Genomic DNA, 23,152 nt, shown 5'->3' with positions numbered 1-23,152 from the left:
TTTTAGTAGAGACGGGGTTTCACCATGTTGACCAGGATGGTCTCGATCTCTTGACCTCGTGATCCACCCACCTCGGCCTCCCAAAGTGCTGGGATTACAGGCTTGAGCCACCGCGCCCGGCCTCTCTATAACTTGTTTTAAAATATTTAATTTTGAACAGTATATGTTACATAGCTAAATAAGCAAAAAGTACAAAATTGTGTATAGTGAAAAGTCTTGCTCCCTTCTGATCACATAGGAAACTATCATTTGCTATTTTCCGTACAGATAATTTTTTTTTAATTAAAGAAAATTTTTTTAGAAATGGGGTTTCACTATGTTGCCCAGGCTGGTCTCAAACGCCTAGCCTCAGGTAGCCTCCCATCTTGGGTTCCAAGGTGCTGGGATCACAGGCATAAGCCACTATGCCCAGCCCTTCCAGAGAATTTTTATGCTCATAAAAGCAATCACCAATAATTTTCTTTGCTGTACCTACAAGTTTTTAAATGTAAATGATAGCATACTGTAGTAACTTCTGCATCTTGCCCTTTTCACTTAATATATTTTGTAATTCATCCCAAATCATTACATAAAAAGCTGCTTCATTCTTTCCTACAGCTGTCATTTTATAATATTCCATTGTATGTATGTACCATCACTTATTTAGCCAGTCCCCTGTTGAATGGATATTGAGATTGTTTCCAGTCATTGCTATGAGTAACAGTACTTGTGTATAGATCATTTTGCCCTTTACCATAGGATACATTCCTAGAATTCTTAGATTAAAGGATATGTTCATTTGAATTTTGATAGCTAATTGCTATCAAATATTGCTAAATTGCTCTCCAGGAATTTATGTATATAAATACCCTTACCAGAGGCCAGGAGTGGTGGCTCACGCCTGTAATCCCAACACTTTGGGAGGCTGAGGCAGGTGGATCACCTGAGGTCAGGAGTTCAAAGACCAGCCTGGCCAACACAGTGAAACCCCATCTCTACTAAAAATACAAAAATTAGCCAGGCATGGTGCTGTGTGCTTGTGCGGAAGAAGTGCTTGAATTTGGGAGATGGAGATTACAGTGAGCCGAGATTGCGCCACTGCACTCCAGCTGGGGCAGCAGAGCAAGACTCTTTCTCAAAACAACAATAACAACAACAAAAAACCATGCCTATAATCCCAAGACGTTCGGAGCCTGAGGCAGGTGGATCACGAAGTCAGGAGTTTGAGACCAGTCTGGCTAATATGGTAAAACCCCGTCTCTACTAAAAATACAAAAATTAGCTAGGCACGATAGTCTGCACCTGTAGTGCCAACTTCTTGGGAGGCCGAGGCAGGAAAATGGCTTGAACCCGGGAGGTTGCAGTGAGCTGAGATGATGCCACTGCATTCCAGCCTGGGAGACAGAGCGAGACTCCATCTCAGGGTGCAAAAAAAAGAAAAGTAAAGATTACACTTCTCTTAGCATGAAAAGATGTTGTAAGAGTCATTGCATGGAATAAGCCTTAAGATTTAAAAAGAGTCATTGAATTTTTTCCCTGTTACCTTTCTCCTATTGTATTCCCATTTTCAGTAGATTGTTAGTCTCTTCCTACTGATTTATAGATGTTCTTTATTTATTGAGGAAATCAGTACTTTGTCTGTAATGGGAGTTGCAAATATCTTTTCCTAGTTTGTCTTTTCACATTTCTTATGGTGGCTTTTACTGTGCCAAAATAGATGACTTTTAGTAAGTCAAATTAATCAGTTATTTTATGACTTCTCTTAGGTCTTTGTGTGATACTTAGAAAGGGCTTTTCTACTCTGTGATTTTTTTTTTTTTTTTTTTTGAGGTGGATTCTTGCTCTGTTGCCTAGGCTGAAGTACAATGGTGTGATCTTGACTCACTGCAACCTCTGCCTCCTGGGTTCAAGCAATTCTCCTGCCTCCGCCTCCCCTGTAGCTGGGATTACAGGTGCATGCCACCACACCAGCTAATTTTTGTATTTTTAGTAGAGGGGTTTCACTGTGTTGGCCAGGCTGGTCTCAAACTCCTGAGCTCAGGCAGTCTGCTCGCCTCGGCCTCCCAAAGTGCTAGGATTGCAGGTGTGAGCCACCGGGCCCGGCCTGCTGTTCCAGCAAATTATAAAGCATTGCTCTTTTTTTTTTTTTGAGTCTACCACTGTAGTTTTTTTTTTTTGTAGCATTGCTTTTAATATGTATATATTACATACATGAGTGTACCCTCATTTACAGTACCCTACTGATAAATGTTCAAGTTTACATATAGGCTGGGCGAGGTGGCTTACACTTGTAATCCCAGCACTTTGGGAGGTTCAGGTGGGTGGATCACCTGAGTTCGGGAGTTCGAGACCAGCCTGGCCAACATGGCAAAACTGTTTCTACTAAAAATACAAAAATCAGCTGGGCCTGGTGGCAGGCGCCTGTAATTCCAGCTACTTGGGAGGTTGAGGCAGGAGAATCACTTGAACCCAGGAGGCGGAGGTTGCAGTGAGCCGAGATTGTATCATTGCACTCTAGGCAACAAGGGTGGAAGTCTGTCTCCAGAAAAAAAAACCCAAGTCGTTTACATTTATATATTTTTTCATTTTTGCTGTTATAAAAAATGCTAAACATTATTTTTTTATGTAGAGAAATTGATTAATAAAATTTATCCCTCTGTCTGTCCCTTCGTGATTTGCACTTTTGTAACAAGACCTGCTGATCAGAATTTGCATTCTTTTTTTTTTTTTTGAGGCAGCCTGTTGCCCAGGCTGGAGTGCAGCAGCTCCATCTCAGCCCACTGCAACCTCTGCCTACTGGGCTCAAGTGATCCTCCCGCCTCAGCCTCCCAAAGGCCTGAGATTACACACATGAGCCACCATGCCTGGCTTGATTTGCACTTTTGCTTCTAAATGTTGAAAGTTTTTTTCTACTTAGAGATCCAATATCCTTACTTTTCGTAGTGTACTTGTAGCTTCTTTATTCCTATTCAACTCTTTGATACAACTGGAATTTATTTTGGTATATGATTTGAGGAGAATGCCTAAATTGATCTACTTCTAGCCAGCCAATTTCCTCAACAATATTTGTTGAATGATCGATTTTTTTCATTTTTTTCCCCAAACAAAAAAGTTTAAGTGTTTAAGTTAGTCTGAAATTTTGTCTGAAGAAAAGAAACCAATTTTAGATGCTTTTCACTGGAAAATGACATAAGCAGGAGACACGCTGGAGTCGGTATCCCACTGCTGCCCAGCCCTGGCCACTGAGTATCCTCGGAACCAGAGACCAGAATCCCTGCCACACTACCGCCAAAGTATTAAAGGTCTTCATGATGTTTATTGTCAAAAGAGCCTGTACATCTGATGTTTCCAGTTCTCACTTCCACCTTCCCAGTGTAGAAATGAGGAGAAAGACTTTTTAGAAAGAAGCACCCCTGACTTTTGAGGTGGTTTTTGGATCATATATTAAGTTCTGATATATGTTAAGGTCTGTTTCCAGGCTATTTATTTTGTTCCATTGATTGGTCTGTGTCTCCTTTTTGTTTGTTTTTTAAGACAGGCTCTCTCTGTGTTGTCCAGGCTGGAGTATAGTGGCGCAATCTCCGCTCACTGCAACCTCTGTCTCCTGGGCTTGTGATCCTTCCACCTCAGCCTCCCAAGTAGTTGGGACTACAGGCATGTGCCACCATACCTAGCTAATTTTTTGGATTTTTAGTAGAGTGGGGTTTTGCTATGTTGCCCAGGCTGGTCTCAAACTCTGGGCTCAAGCATCCAACCACCTCGGCCTCCCAAAGTGCTGAGTTTGCAGGCATGAGCCACCGTGCCTGGCCTGGTCTGTCTCCTGATACTTGTGCTAGCTCTATATATTTTTAATTATTCAGATGTTAGTTTTAATCCCTACCTACTAGTCTCAGAAAAGATGATCAAAAAACAACAGTTGGTTTGTTATGATAGAAACATTTTGCATGTTTAGGCCTATTCCAGTGTCAGCCTGTTTTGTCTAAGTCTGGACATTTCTTTGACTCCACAGCTCTTTCCTGACCTGTGTGGCGTGGAAAAGTAGATGTTTCCTTATTTGATTTTGCTTGCAGTAGGAACTAAAGACATGCATCTCCGGCTTTTAACAAATAACTCTTTACTAGTTTTAAGAATTATTTTTTAGGAAGCAGAATGGTAGAGAGAAAGGAGTAGAAAATGTATTATTTTCAGCTGGGTGCAGCGACTCATGCCTGTGATCCCAACACAAGTGACCCAAGGTGGGTCGATCACTTGAGGCTAGGAGTTTGAGACCAGCATGGCCAACAGTAAAACCCCTGTCCCTACTAATAATAAAAAAATTAGCCAGGTGTGGTGGTGGGTCCTGTAGTTTTAGCTGTCTGGGAGGCTAAGGCCCGAGAACTGCTTGAACCTGGAAGGCGGAGGTTGTAGTGAGCTGAGCTCATGCCACTGTACTCCAGCCTGGGCGACAGAGTTACTGGCTCAAAAAAAAAAAAAAAAAAGGAAAAGGAAAACATATTATTTTCACTGTATACCTTATATATCTTATGCATATGTTACCTGTTCAAAAGAATGATTAAAATCACATTCTTTAAAAGGGTTAACATACGTCCTGTGTATGTATTCCTTTGTGTGTGTGAGACAGGCTCTCACTCTGTTGCCCAGGCAGGAGTGCAGTGGCACCGTCATGGCTCACTGTAGCTTTGACCTCCTACGCTCAAGTGATTCTCCCACCTCAACCTCCTGAGGAGCTGGGACGAAGGCATGTGCCACGACTCTGGGCTGATTTTTAAAATTGTTGTAGAGATGGGCCAGTCTACCTGGACTCAAGCAGTCCTCCTGTTTCAGCCTCCCAACGTGCTGGGCTTACAGGTGTGAGCCACCACACCTGGCCTCTGTATGTATTGCTTTGATTGCTGCTGAGAACCTTTGATGAGGCAAGGGAAGGTTATGCCCTTTTTCCTCTCTTTAAATGCTAACCCTAGAACTAGATTTGGTTCAGAATGGTAGCGATTTGCTCATTTTGTGCATTCCCTCACCAGGTGTGCTGCCACCAGACTGATTACTGGCAGTTTGTGAAAGACATCCGGTGGCTCAGTCCCCACTCAGCCCTTCATGTGGAGAAGGTAAGAGTGAGAGAAGAGCTGGGTGCTGGTAGAGCAGTGGATCTTCATTGTTTGATGCTCTGTCAGAAGAATCTTCTAGGCTCCAAGGATGGAATGTGTCAAATTTCTCATCAACTGAGGAAAGGAAATTAATTATCCCTTTGGGGACCAACTTGATTTTCTTAAAAAACAAAAACAAAGCATGCAAACCCATTGGTCCAGGTCACTTTTAAAGTTTTGTTATTTTCAAAAAAATCTGCTTATATGGGACCCAGGGTGAAGCTTTTCAAAGCATTTCCCTTACCTGTCTCAGTTTAGTTCTCAGGTCGTTAGGCCTCAGTCTTGCTGTGTCTGCCAGGATGTATGTCTGACTCATACCCCTTTGCTTCCCAGTTCATCAGCTTGCATGAGAACAGCCAGAGCAGTGCTGCGGGTGTGAGTGAACACGCTGTTGCAGAGCTGTGGCTGCAGCACAGCTTGCAGTTCCACTGCCTGTCAGCCCAGCTCCGGCCCCTGCTCGGGGACAGGCAGTATATCAGAAAGTTCTACACAGGTAGGTGGAGGCCACTGAGGGCTCCTGCCTGTGCTTCCTCATTGTCACCACTTCACTACTCCTCTGTCCCTCTGGTACCAGGCCTTCTGCTTTTCACTTGATGCCACAGGGATTCTACGCAGAAACACATATCCAGTCTGCCCTCTCACTTCCCAAGGGACACACAGTCCAGCTTTATGTTAGGGTCACCCCCAGCGGCCGCACGTGCACAAACCATCATTGACCAGGAGTTTCCTGCCTGCCGGTCACTGCTGTACGGCATCTCCACAGTGGCTCTGAGAGTTGGCTATGGGTACTCCTGTTTTCCAGTCAACAAGGCAAGGAGGTTAGGTGACCTGGCCAAAGTCACTCAGAGCCAGGATTCACATCTGCATTTTTCTGACTTTGAAGCCTCTCGTCTTGGCCACTTTGCTGTACTGCACGTTCTTTAGCCTCTTCTCTTTGTTTCTGATTTCCCTTCACCCTACAGTGGCATGACTCTTCCTCATTCATCTTACCCCTCCCTTTCTCTTTCCTTGAGTTTCTCCCAAGGCCTCCCTATTGGGCTTTATCACTGTGGTAGCTTTTCTCTCCCCAGATACGGCTTTCCTGCTAAGTGATGCTCATGTCACGGCCATGCTCCAGTGCCTGGAAGCAGTGGAACAGAACAACCCTCGCCTCCTGGCTCAGATCGATGTGTCCATGGTAAAGAGGACGAGGAGTTATCCATGTCTTTGCTGGGTCCCTGCATCTCAGCATGATATAACCGTCTACAGCAAACTGTTTTTTCACATAGGCATTTTTGTGAGCTGAAAGGCTTTCATTTTTAAAAATGCTTGGAGAAGAAGTACTGTTAAGGACTTACTGAAGTGGAAAGTCTGAGCTTAGGTCTCGTGCTATTAGACCTAAGCCGGGGAGTGGGGAGGTATATTTTGTTAAATGCTTGGTATCCTTTGAGGAAGCACCTCCTTAAGCCTTGAAAAGATCTGGGGAAAAGAGGGATGGTTCTGAATCAGGGGTAAGGTTTACTGTCGGACCTTCAGACCTGGCGTAGCTTAATGTTACAAGAGGTCATTTTTTCATGTTTTTTTCCTTCGATGTAAACAAAATTTTATACTACAAAGAAAATTTGTTGTCTAAAATTGACTTACCCGTCGCCAGTACTCCACTTAGTGCCTTAACTGGAGTGGAATCAGCGTCCCCACTTCTTATAGAAGAGGGTCCCCTATCTGTCCAGATTCTTTTAATTTAATTAATAATTAATTTCTGAGACAGTCTCGCTTTGTCGCCCAGGCTGCAGTACAGTGGCATGATCTCAGCTTCCCAAGTAGCTGGGATTGTAGGTGTGTGCCACCACACCCAGCTAACTTTCGTATTTTTAGTAGAGACAGGGTTTCACTATGTTGGCCAGGTTGGTCTTAAACTGACCTCAAGTGATCTGCCCACCTAGGCCTCCCAAAGTGCTGGGATTACAGGCGTGAGCCACTGCGCCTGGCCCCATTGCATACTTTCCATGTGCCAGCCATGGTGCTATGTATAACACATGGATCATCTCTTTGAATCTTCATAACTCTTTTAAGTGGGCATTGATCTCATTTTATAAAGGAGGTTGATGAGCACAGAGTAGCTAAGTCGTCCAAAGTTTGAACCAAATAGCTCGTAAATCCCAAGGCCTGGATTTGAACCCTAGTCTGTCTGACCTCTGATTCCACATGCGTGTTTTTTTGTTTTGCTGCCTTTGTAATAGAGTACTCCTGATTTATCAGCTAGAAGGATTCCAGTGCAGGAGTTGTGGTTTCAAAGTTGTGAATTACATACTGTAGTAGAAGGTAGTCTTGCTGTGTCTACAGGCTGTGGTTAAACTCCGGGCTTACTGCCAAAGGTAGCTTCTACCAGCATTTCTGCAGAACTGAGTGGCCCCAGGCCTGCCGTCCTTAACTCTGACACATTTGTTGGGTTTGCTTTGCTTTTTAGTTTGCCAGAAAGCATGAGAGCCCGCTCCTGGTGACGAAAAGCCAGAGCCTGACAGCCCTGCCCAGTCCCACACACACCCCTCCGACCAGCCACGCCCAGCACTCCTGCGCTGGGTCCTTCTCCAGCCTCCACCAGTCCATGCCCAGCAATGGCTCAGGTATGAGGGCAGGAAAAGGTAGTCATTACATTTACACCAGCCGTGGAAAGTAAGAAGACTTTGTGGGTACTCATAGGCTTGGAATTGAGCCTTGGGTTGGTACAGTTTGTCTTAATAAAGGACATCTTTAAAAGTTACATAGTGACTAGCCTAAAATAATTCAGTAGAATTATTAAGTCACAGAAGAGGGAGATGTTTTTAGATTCCCCTGGGTTTCTAATCCACATTGCCAGGAAGGCATTTAAATACTAGGTAACTGACTGATTGCCAATCATAGACTAAGCTCTGCTGTATTCAGTTTGTATGCGTTATCCCATTTGAGTCTTCAAATAGTCCTCTGAGGTAGGTAATATTATTGCTCATTTTTCAGATGAGGAGTGCATACTAATAAGCAATAAAGCCACTGTCTCAAGAGCCCATACTCTTGACTTAGCTGCTTCTAAATAGGTTTATACTTTGTTTGGCTTGCCTTTTCTGAGGTGACATCATGTATCCTGGGCACCCAGTAACAATAGAAAGTTTGAACTTAGCTGTGAGGAAGTCCTTCATACATACTGCAGGATGCTACCTCACCTTGCTCCCCTTACCATTTCCTTTTATATTCTAGAAAGAAGATCTACTTCCTTTTCACTCTCTGGCCCTCCGCGGAAACCTCAAGAAAGCAGAGGGCACATCTCACCAGCAGAGGATCAAACCATCCAAGCCCCCCTGGTTTCCGCCTCTGCACTAGCCAGGGATTCCCCCTTGACCCCAAATGACATGAGCTCCAGTACTCTGACCAACCCCACGGAGGCATCCTGGGTCAGCAGCCAGAATGATTTTCCCAGTGATGCCAGTGAGGGCCCTGAGTACCTGGCCATTGGCAACTTGGACCCCCGAGGCCGGACAGCCAGCTGTCAGAGTCACAGCAGCAATGCTGAGAGCAGCAGCTCCAATTTGTTCTCCTCCAGCAGCTCCCAGAAGCCAGATTCTGCTGCGTCTTCCTTAGGGGACCAGGAAGGAGGTGGGGAGAGCCAGCTGTCCAGTATCCTCCGCAGGTCCAGCTTCTCAGAGGGGCAGACACTCGCCGTCACCAGTGGGGCGAAGAAGAGCCATATTCGCTCCCATTCGGATACCAGCATCGCCTCCAGAGGAGCTCCAGGTAATGAGGAGCCCCAGCTGCTAGCTAGCAACATGGCCTCCCGCGTTGAGTGGAAGGGAGGGTTTGTTATTGGGACTTTTCAGATGGCAGAAAGAGATGTTCTGTTTCTGACGCCATGACATCTATAATGAAAAGGAGAAGTTTGTAACGAAGTCCAATACTCAAAATCTCTAAGTATGTTTATGTTTGTTTCTTTACACATTGCTAAATATTAAATGTTTTCCTGGATTCTTGACTAGTAACATCAGAGGATAGTGTGACTCATCACAGTTGGCATTTTAAAAGTATCTCTTGGATCAGGGCAAAGTATGAATGAGCTTTAAAAATAATCCCATTAAATTCTGTCTTTTCCTGTGACATCTTAGGAGTTTGGCCAGGGTGTAATAATACCAATGCGAGAGAGGTAGAATGATATTGGGGTTTTCTCATGAAAACGAAGGATATAGGGAGTGAAGGGGTGACACGACCTAGCAGCTAAGTAGGCGGGGCTGATGGCTGCGTCGCTGACTCAGGCTGCGAGGCAGTCAGATGAGGAGGCCCTGGCCGCCGGGACCTCCCTCACCAGACACCAGCTGATGGCAGGGCACCCTACATGTGGGGAGCGTGGGTCTCCTTGCTTTCGCCATACCCCTGCCTCCATCTTCCCTGGGTTGTGGTATCTGGCAGGCTTTGGTTGGGTTTTGTTTGTGGCAGGATCTCCAGAAGAGCAAGTATAGCATGGAGCTGTGTGCTCAAAGCCATTCTGGGTCAGGAAAACCCCAGAAATAAAGTATAAAAATAAAATACAAAAAAATTTAATGACCTAAAAAAAAGGGTTTTCTTTAGCAACTGGAGATACCATTGCTTTCTCTTTGTAATTTCTATAAAGGTGAGTGCTGAGGCCCTCCTCTGAAACCTTCAGAATTACAAACTTTTGTCTTTGCTTTCACTCAAGAATATGATTTGACTTGTTGGAAATCTTTAGGAGAAGAATCTCCAAATCGAAGCCTGTCTTCCCATGAGCTTTCTTAGATGTGAAGATTACTTGGGTTAGACCCTCACTTCGCATCTCCTGCTGCAGGCCTGACGTCCACTGCACTCCAAGCCACTGGCCTTTGAGCATGTAAAACTTCCCTGCCCCCATTCTTGAATCCATGTGGATTCCAGAAACCACGGTAACTGCATTGGAAAAGGGAGCCAGGGAAAATGTGTGCAGAAGGGTCATGCATAGCTTCTTGTATGAGTCATTCTTCCTTCACAACTGGGGTTCCCTCTTGGGAGTTACATCCCCACTGCTGCTAGGCAAAATTTGGGACACTTTTTTCTCTCTCTGTATCCTCATTTGCTCTGTCTGGACTCTCCTCTGCACCTGTCTGTCTACCTACAGGAGGCCCCAGGAATATCACCATTATAGTTGAAGATCCCATTGCAGGTTTGGGAATCGGTCCTCGACCTCCTCTTTGTTCTGCTCTGTGACCACCTTTCTTAGTTCAAAATGTTAAATCAGTCTGGTGTCAAATCAAGTCTGGCTGGTCTGGTCTTGTTGTGATGCTTGGAACTGTCTTTAAAATGGTACCAGTATTTCATATGATGTGTTTTCTGTACACAATTCCAAATACCTCATTCAGTCTTCCAACAGCTTCTGGGAGGCAGAGTCAAGACTTATCAATTCAGTTTTTCCAGAGGTGAAACTGAGGCCTGCTATTTGTCTGGGGCATCATGATGAATCAGTGGCAGAATGTTTTTTTCTTTTTTAAACATTTTTTACTTTTTAAAAAAATTTTTGTAGAGGCAGGGTTTCACCATGTTGCCCAGGTTGGTCTTAAATTCCTGGCTTCAAGTGATCCTCCTGCCTTGGCCTCCCAAAGTGCTGGGATTGCAGGCATGATCCACCACACCTGGCCCAGAATTTTTATTATAACTGAATACTTCCTATGGCTGACTTTATTTTCCTTGAATTAACACCAGAATGTATTTTATCCCCTTTCTGTGGTCTTAGATATAATTGCATGTTTGTTTTTTTGTTTTTTTTTCCTCTCCTGGAGTTCCCTGTTTTTTCCTTTTTCTTTCACCTGTTTTCATTTTCCTATAAATCCCTGCACCCCATTCCAGGTATTGCATAAGATTTTTCTAGTGATTGGAATCTGTTTCACTGGTTTTCATGATGGTGTTCAAACTGAGATTTGTGCTCCATCCTGGGTACCGTAATTCATGGAGATTAACACTGGAATGTGACTGCCAGGCAGAGTAGTGAGAGGGGACTGAGAGCTCTGGCTTCCTGGAAATGGGTGGGGCCACTGAGTATGTTAGCTTGGAGAAGAGATGGTTAAAAAGGAATAAAGTCTGCAGGGCCATCATTAATAGCATTGTTATTAAGGAGATAAGAAATTGTAAGAAAGCAGATATCAAGTGAGTGTAAGGAAATTCTAACAATTAGTTAAATGGCAACGTTTGGGGGTAGTGAACTCAGTAAGTAAAGGCTGAATGGCCACATGGTGTAAAGAGGTAAGGTCATAGTGGAGTTTGTGTTGTGTGCTGTTTGGGAATCTCAAAGGGCCCTTCCAAGTCATGGATTTTTACCAAGGCGTCATGGTGACGACTAGTTTGTCCTCAGTTCAGTAGGGAGGAACAGAGGCCATGGCCAGGGATACCAGACGTCTTTGAGCCCAAGAAGAACACAAAATTGTCTCTTTCACAGAGCAGCATTTCTTGTGAGAGAAGCAGCCGGCAAGTTGGCACCATCTGTCAGGGAAATGGGTTAGACGCAGCGCAATCGTTCATTCTCCCACCGCCTCCTGCCCATTTTCCAAGCAAGCACCCACCTGGCCTTTCCGCCTGTTCTTCCTCTGTGGTCCTGGAAATGTTGTTTCCTTGTGAAGAGTGTCGGTTTCTCACTCCTGCGAGCCCTGCCTGCTGCTGTTCTCCCCTCCCAGCTCTCACTCCTCTTGTTCTCAGGCGTTTTCTGTTTTGCCAGCCTTCCCTCCCTTACTGCTTCAATAAGGATGGGCCAAGCCCTGTAACTGAGCCCTTTGGTTACGAGGCCCTCTTCCTTGGCTTCTCCAGCACTGCCTTGATGCTTCTTTTTAGGACATTGCTGAATTTTATCTTATTTCCTTAGTGAATGTAAACCTTCTGATGTTACTTTAAAACCTAATGTCAAGATGTCAGAAAAGTTTCAATGCACTTGTCTTTGTTTACCATCTAAACAATTTTCTAAATTGGTTTGTCAAGAGGATAAAAATTGGCTGATATTCCTGTAAGGTTTGGCTAAAGGTGTAAGGAAAGAGAAGCACTTTTCATGAATCCATTTTGATTTGATTCTTTCTCACCGTTTTGTTGCCCCGTTCTGGATCACGTTTCTTCTTTTCCACTTGGAATGCACTGACTTCCCATCTCCTTCCCCCCATGTGTTTCTGTATCCTTAGGCTGTTCCCTGTTGGTGTGCCACCTCTCTCCTGCTTGGGAGGGCTTTGGGAAGGGGAGCAGTGACATGCTGAAACTCCAAAGTTGGGAATGTATCTATTGCTCACTTCGTATGTGTGTCTTTACTTCCTGGTGGTCACTGTCGTTAGAATCCTGCAATGAGAAGTCGAAGCCGAGAGGCTCCTTGCCCTACTCTGGTCAAAGCAGTGAAGTCGGCACACCCGGCTCTCTGTACGTGGAGTATGGTGAGTACTAGGAGGGCCAGGGCTAAAACGGTATCTTTTCTTTGCTCACCCCTTGTGCCTGCTAAGCTCTGGGCTTTGGGGTTTATCTCAGCTCTGCAGAGGGTACACACAGTTACAGTCTCAGCCGCCCTTTTGCCATTTTCAACCCGTGCGAGAAATCGCACTGCTCTGCCATTTCTCTTGGGCCTCTCTGACGTAGGGGTTCCACCCTCTCTACACTCTGGTGTTAGCATCAGGTGTGTCAGTCGGTCCAGATGACATGGCTCTCTGAGTGGATGAGATGGACCTTGAAAAGAGACCTTGGAGTATCTGGGCTTCATAACCAGAAGACGGACTCTCCGTAGAAATCACGGACAGGAGGAAGCCATTGGTGTCCTTTTCTGACTCCCAGCCCAGTGTTTTAAATTATTTCTCTTTCGTACGGTATGAGGGAGAGCACGTTCTCTTTAACTTTAGATGGTAAAAGGATTCTCTTGGCTTCTCTCTGTTTGTTCTACCATTTCCAACCAAGAGGCTTAGTGCTCTGGGATTCTACAAGTCCGAGAAGTTATTTTTTTTTATTTTTTTTTTTTTTATTTTTTTTTTTGAGACAGTTCTTGTTGCCCAGTCTGGGGTGCAGTGGCACCGTCTCGGCTCACTGCAACCTCCACCTCTTGAGTTCAGGCAGTTCTCCTGTCTCAGCCTCCCAAGTAGCTGGGATTACAGGTGCCGGTCATGATGCCGGCTGTTTTTTATATTTTCAGTAGAGATGGATTTTCACCATGTTGGCCACGCTGGTTTCGAACTCTTGACCTCAGGTGATTCTTTTGCCTCGGCCTCCCAAAGTGCAAGAAATTCTTTTAGAAGGTAGACATCTTTTTCCAACCTTTAATTCCCAGTTACCTGGGAAGACTTGGAAGCATCTTTAATGCTAAAAGCTTACGACTTCTTGAAGAAGCTTGGCTGTTTCAAGCCTAAGCTTTTTACCTCCACGCCGCATTTCCTCACAGAAGGCAGTCGGTACCTGTGCTCAGAAGGCATGTTCCGACGACCATCGGAAGGACAGTCCCTCATCAGCTACCTCTCTGAACAAGACTTTGGCAGCTGTGCAGACCTGGAGAAGGTGGGAAACCTGGGGGACGAATGAAGAGCTCATGGTTGGGAGGCTGGGCCTGAAGGTCTGTGGTGCCATTTGTTCTCACAAGGTTTTGGGTACATAGCAGTGACATGGGTAAAGATCAGTTCATAGTAAAGGTAAGTTCAGCAAGTTCTGTTTCTGGGGAACTCTGCAGGGAGCCTGTGCTCCTCATTGAGTCCAAAGTATTAGCGATTTTATCTTAGAAGCCAACCTGGCAGAGAAGCATTGAGTTTGTGTGTATATGTTTGTTTTTTTGAGACAGAGTCTGGCTCTGTCACTTAAGCTGGAGTGCAGTGGCACAGTCATGGCTCACTACAGCCTCCAGTTCCTGGGCTCGAGCAATCCTCCCTCCTCAGCCTCCCGAGTAGCTGGGACTACAGGCATGCACCACCACGTCTGGCTGTTTTTATTATGTTTGTAGATATGGGGGGTCTCCCTGTGTCACCCAGCCTGGTCTTGAACGCCTGGGTTTGGCCTCCAAAGTGCTGGGATCTACAGGTGCGAGCCGCTGTGCCTGGCAGCCTCGTTTTCCCGCGTGGTTGCCGTTCCCTCGACCCTGGCACCTTAGATTAATACTATTTCCAGAATCAAATCTGTCTTTTGTTCTGTCTTTTTTTAGAGATGTAGTTTCACTCTTTCACTCTTTTGCCCAGGCTGGAGTGCAGTGGTGCGATCTCAGCTCACCGCAGCCTCTGCCTCCCAGGTTCAAACAGTTCTCCTGCCTCAGCCTCTCAAGTAGCTGGGATTACAGGCATGCACCCCCAGGCACAGCTACTGTTGCATTTCTAGTAGAGATGGGATTTCTCCATGCTGGTCAGGCTGGTCTCGAACTCCTGACCTCAGATGATCTGCCTGCCTCGGCCTCCCAAAGTGTTGAGATTACAGGCGTGAGCCGCCGTGCCCTGCGCTATCTTTTGTTACAAGGCTCAGATAAGCAATAAATCACATCTGTGTAGCATTTTATAGCCTACAAAGCACTTTCATGTTGAGACATAGCGTTTACCTTAATATTTTGTGTACAGGTATATGATTTTGGGAAAGAACCTGATTGAAATCCTGGATCTCTTCTCTATTATATTTTTATGTAGAAATGAGACAGGAAGGGACAGACTTGGCAAAGTAAGAGAGTGAAGAAAACCTAGAATAGGTTTTCTGGCCATTAGCCTTCCTCATAGTAGAAATGTCCATTTCCCCAGGGCGTTTTTGATAGAAACAGTTCCTATCTTGGAAACTCCCTTTCCAACATCATAGTCAATGTGTCATTCGATACTTGTAACCCTTAGCCTGTTTGGTGCTCTCCTTCTCCCAGGAGAACGCCCACTTTAGCATCTCAGAGTCCTTAATTGCTGCCATCGAGCTGATGAAGTGCAACATGATGAGCCAGTGCCTAGAAGAGGAGGAAGTGGAAGAGGAGGACAGTGACAGAGAGATCCAGGAACTGAAGCAGAAGATCCGCCTTCGGCGCCAGCAAATCCGCACCAAGAATCTGCTCCCGGTGTACCAGGAGACTGAGCACGGAAGTGAGTGGAGCCTGTGAACACTTCTGTTCCCACATTTTCATGGCTTCAGCATAAGGCTCAGTACCTTATGGGTCTTCCTTTGGAATGTTATGCCCAAACCAGTGATTCCTCTGCTGTCAGAAAGATATTTCGATGCTGTCCTACTTTTTTCCTACCATTCTAGGAGTACTCATCCTAGAGTCTGTCTGTTTCCTACATCAGAAATAGCTTCCTTCCAGGCCAGGTGCAGTGGCTCATGCCTGTAATCCCAGCACTTTGGGAGGCCGAGGCAGGTGGATCACCTGAGGCCAGGAGTTTGAGAGCAGCCTGACCAACATGGCGAAACCCTGTCTCTTAAAAAAAAAAAAAAAAGCTTTCTGATGTGAGAACTAAGAACACTAGTCCCAGATTTGCTTCCCAGGTAGCAGTACTTTCTATTTACTTGAAACTTTTTTTTTTTTTTTAAGACAGAATCTTGCTCTGTTGCCAGGCTGGAGTGCAGTGGTGCGATCTCAGCTCACTGCAACCTCCGCTTCCTGGGTTCAAGCGATTCTCCTGCCTCAGCCTCCTGAGTAGCTGGGACTACAGGCACATGGCACCACTCCCAGTTAATTTTTGTATATTTAGTAGAGGTGGAGTCTTACCATGTTGGCCAGGATGGTCTCGATCTCTTGACCTCGTGATCCGCCTGCCTGGGCTTCCAAAGTGCTGGGATCACAGGCGTGAGCCACTGCGCCCGGCCTGCCTGAAACTTTCTAAAGGGAAAGTTTCAGTTTCTTTCTGTTGAAGTCATACGAGATCCCTTTTATTGTGACACTGCAAGAACAAGAAGACCCGTTTCTGCCCTGTTTATTCCTTTTTTTTTTTTTTTAAACATAACAGGCTTTCGGGTGACCTCCAGCAGCTCCCAGCTCAGTTCACGTGATTCGGCACAGCTCTCTGACTCTGGCTCTGCTGAGGAGGTTGATGAATTTGAAATCCAAGGTAAGAAGTGACACTTTGTTACAAGGGAACTTCCATTCCCTGTTTCTTTCCATTTAGAATCATAAGCTGAGAAGTTTTTCCCAAGTAGAAGATCTTCGTTGCGGATTGTTGTTAGCCTGTTGCTGCAAACAAACCCCTTTAAAATGTAAGTAGGAGAGAACACTGAAAGCAGGTGTCAGGCGGAGTGGCTGGTTGCTGGTGTCACCCCGATGCTTCCTCCTCAGCGGTATCTTTCTCTCGTTCCCACTCTGATTCCTCCTTTCAGCTTGTAGGGCTGGTCCACACTGCTCGAAATTAGAATCCTGTTATCTCCTGTTCCATAGCACAGCTGAAATTGTTTCAAAGTGTTCAAAAGAGAAAAAGAAAAAAAGACGCATTGGGGGCGGGGGACAAAAAAAGGAAAAAAAATTAGGTTTACGAAGTAGAGCTTTAATCTCTGTCCAGCCAGTGCTAACTTGCTTAGCACAGTCACAGGTACTTTTTTTTTTTAATTGTTACTGTGGTTGTGGTTGTTGTTCTTGGAAGTATCAGCACAGAGGAACAGTAGGGTTCCAGTCTGAGAAGGCAGTTGTGTTAAATCAGGTTAATGTCCCCTTCCTGCAAATCATAGATTTCTTCAAGTTCCCATCAGCAAAATAAACAGACAAACAAAAAAACCGGTTCAGGGACATAAGCTCTTCCTTCATGGGTGAAACCAAGACTAGTCTCCTTACTGAGATGAATGGTATCTGTAATTCTCTGTTACAACATTGTGTCTGTAGACAGAGGTGAATTTTGTCTGTAATTTTCCATTATAACATTACCATGTGATGACGAGTCGATCTTGTATTGCACAAGGCTCTGATGTCCTCTTTATACAATTTAGAGAGCCCATTCACCTGCACAGACCTCCAGATGTAGGAACCACGTTTCCTCTCCATTCAGAAATTCAGTGTTTTTCACGTATTTTCCAGGTATTCAGGAAATCTTCCTTCTATGTTCTCCTTAATGTCTCTGATTTCTATTTATGACAATAGGTAGTCATTTAAAACTCCTTTTGTTTGTTTGTTTAATTGTTTGTTTGTAGGTGATTTTCCAGCTCCTCTCCAATTCTCCACCATCAATTGGGTGACTTACAGTTTAGCTCTGACCCTAACTACCTGGAGTTAGTTACAGTCCTGTGAGATTACGTTCGCTTCCGATGCTAGACACAGGTGTCCAGGCCACCTGCACTTCTGCTCGTAGGCTGACTACAAATTCAGAGATCCCCATGACTGCCTTCTTGCTTGAATGATGCCCAGAACTTAGGAAAGCTCTATACTTAGGATTGTAGCCTATTGAAAAGGCTGCAAATAAACAGCTACCTGAAGAAGTACATAGGGAGTAGTGAAGCGATGGTGAGCGCAGGAACTCCTCCTGGCTCCGTGTGTCTGGGTGCACCACCCTCCCCGGTTCATTGATGTGTTCACCAGCCAGGAAGCCCCTCTTGACATCACTGCTCCAAGTTTTTTCATGATATAGACACCATTGACTGTCATCACCATTGGTAATTGAACTCAGCCTTAAGCCCCTCTCCCCTCCCTGGAGGTGTGGGGAGTAAGACTTCCAACCCCCCAGTGACCTGTTTGGTTCTTTTGATAGCCCCCAGTTGTGAAGCTGTCTGTCTGGGGCCTGCCTGGAGTCCCCTCATTAGCATAAACTCAGGTACGATTGAAAGGGGCTGCTTTTGAATAATAAAAGACATTGCTATGATTCAAGAAATTCCAAGAATTTTAGGAAGCCTTACCAGGAACTGCAGACAAAGACCAAGCATGTATTTTCTGTTATACCACAGTCTGTGATTGACTTCATCTCCTAATTAAAAGGAAGTAAGAGGGTTCTGACCTAGCTCTCAGGATCAGCAGTCAGAATGTCAGGAGGAGAATGGTGAGGTCAGCTCAGAACAGGCTGCTTACCTGGGTGTAGAACAGTCCACTTGACGACTGCATCTGTTCCCTGCAGCAAAGCAGGGAGCGGAGGAAGCTCTGGTCTGTCAGGAGCCTGCCAGCAGAGGCCCAAAGGACACTCCTGTTAGAAACTGCTGCTGCAGCTGTGGGCCCTGAGGAGATGCTTAATCAACTAATTCTCTGTCAGTTCAGAACAGAAGTCCTTAAAGGAAAAGACCTTAGGGCAGGGTTTTCCAACCCATGGGCCAGATCATTCTTCATTACGAGGGATGGGGCTGTGGACTGTAAGGTGCTCAGCATCATTCCTAGCCTCTACCGTCTAGATGCCGGTATCGAGACAATCAGAAATGCCTCCCTCATCGCCAGCGTTACCCGTGGCTGAGAACCACTGCCGTAGGAGGTCCCTGAGGCTGGGCTTGGCATAGGAAGTAGCAATAACCCTCTTCCAAACTAGAGTGAGCACCTACCTATGGATTCAGTTCCTAAACTCCATTTCATGTTTGGGAGCAAGTGTCAAGTTTTGATTGCAGGAACATATGGTATAGAACTGTTGTTAGTTTATTTCCTGCTGGAATACTGAAGGGCCCTTTTATGATCATTATCACACAGATGGTAGCGAAGGATCTAACCTGACTCACATGTCAGAGAACGGACTGTCAGTGTCAATGGCCTCCATGTTCTCAGGTAGCCTGTCCTGGAAGTGTGGACGTGCTCATAGATGCATGTGTGTGAATGTTGCACCCGCTTTCGTGTACACCTAATCATATGATAACTGCCAAGGTTACGAGAACTGCAGGGGCTGGAGAACTCGGAAGAAACTGGAGTTAAGCCGGGACAACAAGCCAGGAACAATTCAGATACTCACAGATTCTTCCTCATGGGACCCAGCAGTCTTCCTCCTCGAGTTTGTCCTTGCTGGTCCCTCCCTACGCTGATAAATTTATATTTAGTGGTCACTGTGACTGGTGGAGGTACTGGACGGTTTAGAAGCGTTAGATGAAGAGTTTTAGTTCAGACTTCTACCTAAGCTCCTGCCACACATCAGGCAGCAAAAGCAGGAGGGAGTGGTATGAAGCTTAGTGTCTCTAGAATTTTGAATTTGCAGAGCCAACTTCTAGAAAGCCATCTCTTCTAGGTACTTTGTGTGCAAGTAGGATTTACTGGGGTGAATATTTGTTCTTGCTTTATGATCCAAACAAGTAGGTTTTCTGTAGGTGAGGTTCACTGAAAGAAAGTAGCAGTTTTCTGCTCAGAATGGCTTTAAAACACAGAAACAACAACAAAACTCAGAACTTTTTATTAAAACTGTTAATATTGTCAGGATAGAATTTGAAATAATTATGTAAGCTTAGATCAAGATTTAAAGAAATTAAGACAAATATTACATGAGTTCCCAGGTTCTCACTTGTATGTGGGAGCTAAAAAGTTGATCTGATGGAGTTGGAGAAGAGAGTCATAGGTACAGAGGCTGCAGAGGATGTGGGTTGAGGCCTAAAGAGAGGCTGGTTAATTGGAACAGCCATACAGTTAGAGGGAGTAAGTTCTAGTGTTCAGTAGCACAGTGGCGTGGCTGTAGTTCACATACCGTGTGTTTCAAAATGGCTGGAAGAGATTTGAAGTGTTCCCAACACAAAGAAATGATAAATGTTCAATCAGTGGATATTCTAAATACCCTGATTTGACCATTACACATTGTATGCATGCATCTAAATATCACATGTTCCTTGTAAATATGCATAAATATTATGGTACCAACTTAATTTTTTTAAGATTAGAGAAATAAAAGTCATTAGTTTCCTTTTTTTCTCCTCCTGAACGATTGTCATTTATTCTAATGCGAGTGTCCCTGCTTGAGAAGGAGTCATCGTGATGCACTTTCTAGCTGGCTTCCAGGGTGTCTGCGGTCCCAGCCCTTTCCTGGTGCATGAGCTGACTGTCAGCCACTTCTCCAGCGGAGCATGTCCAGGCTGCGTTCACCACAAGGCATGCTTTTGTTTGGTCTTTCTAGCATCCTTCCTTTCCCCATTTTGGGGGCTTTAAAATTTTTATACACATGACTGGTTTTACACTAAGAATGTGAAATGTTTTTCAATTAAAAAGCTACTTTTTAGGCTGGGTGTCGTGACTGCTTATGTCAGTAATCCCAGCATGTTGGGAGGCTTGAGGCAGGAGGATTTCTTGAGGCCAGGAGCTGGAGACCAGCCTGGGAATCATAGTGAGACCTCGTCTCTACAAAAAAAACATTGGGTGTGGTGGTGTGTGCCTATAACCCCAGCTACTCTGGAGGCTGAGGTGGAAGGATTGCTTGAGCCAGGGAGGTCGAGGCTACAGTGAGCCATGATCGTGCCCCTGTACTCCATCCTGGGTGACAGAGCAAAACCCTGTCTCAAAAAAAAAAAAAAAAAAATTCACCCACTTCAAGTGTACAACTCAGCGACTTTTAGTAAATTTTCCAGGTGGTACACCTGTCACTAGACTCTAGCTTTAGAACATTTTCGTCACCCCAGTAGTGTCCCTGTGTCCATTCACGGTTAACTCCAGTTCCCACTCCAGCCCCACTCAGCTGCTAACCCGCTGTGTCTGTAGATTTGCCTTTCCTGGACACTTCATATAAATAAAATTAAATGATACTGACACTTAATTTTTTGTGTCTGTCTTTTTACTTCATCTGTTTCTGCTGATGGTGTCTGCTCAGTTGGTTTAATATCTTTCATAAGCTCCAATCTCAGTCTTTTCAACTTCTTTGGATTTAGAGTTTTGTTCTTACTTTTTTCCCCATCTCCACTTTCTTCTATTATAGCTACATCAGTTTTTCTTTATCTTCCTTTGTAGATTGTTCCAGAGTTTTTACCTTCTGCATAGATGTGTCTAGTGAGGGTCTAATCAGGAGGCAGAAACTACACAGTAATTTGAAAAGGGAAAGTTTAATATAAAGCATTATTAACTATAATGGGGGAATCATGTAATGGGAAAGTGGCTCATGAGGAGTAAAGAAGACTCTCAAGAGTGCACAAGGAAGGCCGGGCGCGGTGGCTCAGGCCTGTAATCCCAGCACTTTGGGAGGCCGAGGCGGGTGGATCACGAGGTCAAGAGATTGAGACCATCCTGGTCAACATGGTGAAACCCCGTCTCTACTAAAAATACAAAAAATTAGCTGGGCATGGTGATGCATGCCTGTAATCCCGGCTACTCAGGAGGCTGAGGCAGGAGAATTGCCTGAACCCAGGATGCGGAGGTTGCGGTGAGCCGAGATCGCGCCATTGCACTCCAGCCTGGGTAACATGAGTGAAACTCCGTCTCAAAAAAAAAAAAAAAAGAGTGCACAGGAGAAGCTGGGTGTGGTGGGTCACGCCCATAATCCCAACACTTTTGGGGGCCGAGGTGGGTGGATCACCTGAGGTCAGGAGTTTGAGACCAGCCTGGCCAGGAATAAATGTAAAGAAGTGACATAACCCCAAGGCTGTGGTCCAGACCTCCTGGCTCACTGGATGGTGGAGTTCCCTGAAGCACAGAGCTGCCCTGAGATGGTGCCAGGGGACGCTCTTCATGGGGAGGTGCCATGCCAACAGCTGTCACTGGGAAAGTGTTCTCTGGGGTGCTGAGGGAGGATGCCCATGGGAGGCACTGTCTCAGAACTCCAGGGTACTGGTGAAAGCACTTCATGGGAGTGCCAGTGGCACTCACTGTCAGACTGAAGTTCTCCCGGCAGGTGCCGAGGGGAGCCGCCCTTGTGGCACTCTGCTGCTAAGCTGCCCAAGGCGTGCTTCCCCAGGAGTCAGCCTAGAGGAGCAGCCAGAACCAGCCAGAGAAAGCCCTTCTGCCTCCTGCAAAATCCAACATCACACCAGCTGGCAAAGGAGAAACGTTTCTGTGCCCAGCTCCATTATTGCAGAGCAGGCAGAAAGAAACAAGGGCAGATTTGGAGCTGAAAGACAGGAAATTGATAGCTGGCATAGTAAAGAGAAAAGTTCATGAGCTATATATTCTGACATGCTTTAAAATTATATCCAATTTAGGCCGGGCGCGGTGGCTCAAGCCTGTAATCCCAGCACTTTGGGAGGCTGAGGCGGGTGGATCACGAGGTCAAGAGATCAAGACCATCCTGGTCCACATGGTGAAACCCCGTCCCTACTAAAAATACAAAAACATTTATATCCAATTCAAGGTAATCAGTCGCTTCTCCCTCATCTCGTTTTTAATTGAATTTTTTTCTCTTTATAAAACAAGACTGATTTTGGGTTCTCCATTTTGAAGTGGTTCCTTTGGAGTCAGCAATTACAGAAAATGTGTTGGAGTTGGCTTCCCAGATATGCTGTGTGTCGCCTTAACTTCTAGAAAGAAAGGATGGAAACCAGTATCAAACTGGCCAGGGTATTCTGAAGTTGACTCTTCCTGTGACTGACTTATTTTGTTTAAAAATTTGTATGGTTTGCTAAGGTACCAAGGTTTTAACCAGTTCTTTTCTGATTATCCAATACTAGTGTCTGGACATGCAGCGAATTCTTCTCCTTATAACTTGTCATTGTTTTTGTTGTCATTTGTTTTATATTTTTAAACTTTTTTTCAGTCAGTAGTAATAGCCTTATTCCATTAAGTTGGTGCAAAACTAATTGGCAAAAACTGTGATTGCTTTTGCACCAACCTGATATCTAATCCATCAGAAGCACTTGAAATCAGTTCTCTTGGGAAAAATATACTTGTTTTTGTCCAGAAAAATGAAAAAGTTTCAGAATTATGTTAAATTCCACTTGGATGATGAGTGTCTCAGACCTCCTTCTTAAGTGCTCTCACTTGGCACATTTAATCCATCCAGATGAATAGCTAGCTTCCCCTCTCTTCACTCCTTAATTACCTGTCTAGAACTTGGTCTACTTTTTTTTTTTTTTATTGAAACAGGGTCCTTGGTCTGCTTGTATCCAGATCTTCACAGGGTTTCCTCCACATCAACTTAGTCGTCTGCTTGAACTGCCTAGAGAGTCATGAGGCTGCAGCACAGGCCCGGGACCCACAGAGCTGTGTGGCACTCGGCCGGGGTCGGAGGCCCGGGACCCACAGGGCTGTGTGGCACTCGGCCGGGGTCGGAGGCCCGGGACCCACAGGGCTGTGTGGCACGCGG

The 23,152-nt window shown here is 45.3% G+C and overlaps 1 protein-coding gene and 1 long non-coding RNA gene across 9 annotated transcripts in view; one reads left to right on the top strand and one right to left on the bottom strand.

The window, feature by feature from the left end:
- RUBCN (rubicon autophagy regulator) overlaps positions 1-23,152 on the top strand; it is a 78,207-nt gene that overhangs the window by 44,786 nt on the left and 10,269 nt on the right. For 4 of the 8 annotated variants that reach the window (XM_032264244.1, XM_032264237.1, XM_032264236.1 and 1 more), the window contains 11 exons: positions 4,998-5,081; positions 5,454-5,613; positions 6,191-6,297; positions 7,567-7,723; positions 8,331-8,864; positions 10,231-10,275; positions 12,416-12,511; positions 13,501-13,613; positions 14,938-15,148; positions 16,010-16,111; positions 18,646-18,720. In XM_032264244.1, the coding sequence (XP_032120135.1) occupies positions 4,998-5,081; positions 5,454-5,613; positions 6,191-6,297; positions 7,567-7,723; positions 8,331-8,864; positions 10,231-10,275; positions 12,416-12,511; positions 13,501-13,613; positions 14,938-15,148; positions 16,010-16,111; positions 18,646-18,720 (1,684 nt within the window). The remainder of the gene's footprint in view (positions 1-4,997; positions 5,082-5,453; positions 5,614-6,190; positions 6,298-7,566; positions 7,724-8,330; positions 8,865-10,230; positions 10,276-12,415; positions 12,512-13,500; positions 13,614-14,937; positions 15,149-16,009; positions 16,112-18,645; positions 18,721-23,152) is intronic. The other 4 variants (XM_032264242.1, XM_032264241.1, XM_032264238.1 and 1 more) reach the window with 3 other exon arrangements.
- Positions 10,930-23,152, bottom strand: part of LOC116540661 — a 23,815-nt gene continuing 11,592 nt past the window's right edge. The window contains exons 2-3 of the long non-coding RNA XR_004264537.1: positions 14,843-14,851; positions 10,930-10,939 (exon numbers count right to left, since the gene is read on the bottom strand). This is a non-coding gene — a long non-coding RNA (uncharacterized LOC116540661). The remainder of the gene's footprint in view (positions 10,940-14,842; positions 14,852-23,152) is intronic.

Source organism: Sapajus apella, unplaced genomic scaffold, assembly GCF_009761245.1.
Source record: "Sapajus apella isolate SASKATOON/1434 unplaced genomic scaffold, GSC_monkey_1.0 scaffold143, whole genome shotgun sequence".
Taxonomy (NCBI): Eukaryota; Metazoa; Chordata; class Mammalia; order Primates; family Cebidae; genus Sapajus; species Sapajus apella.
Note: the sequence above shows the minus strand (reverse complement) of the source record. Positions and strands in the feature narration are given on the sequence as shown.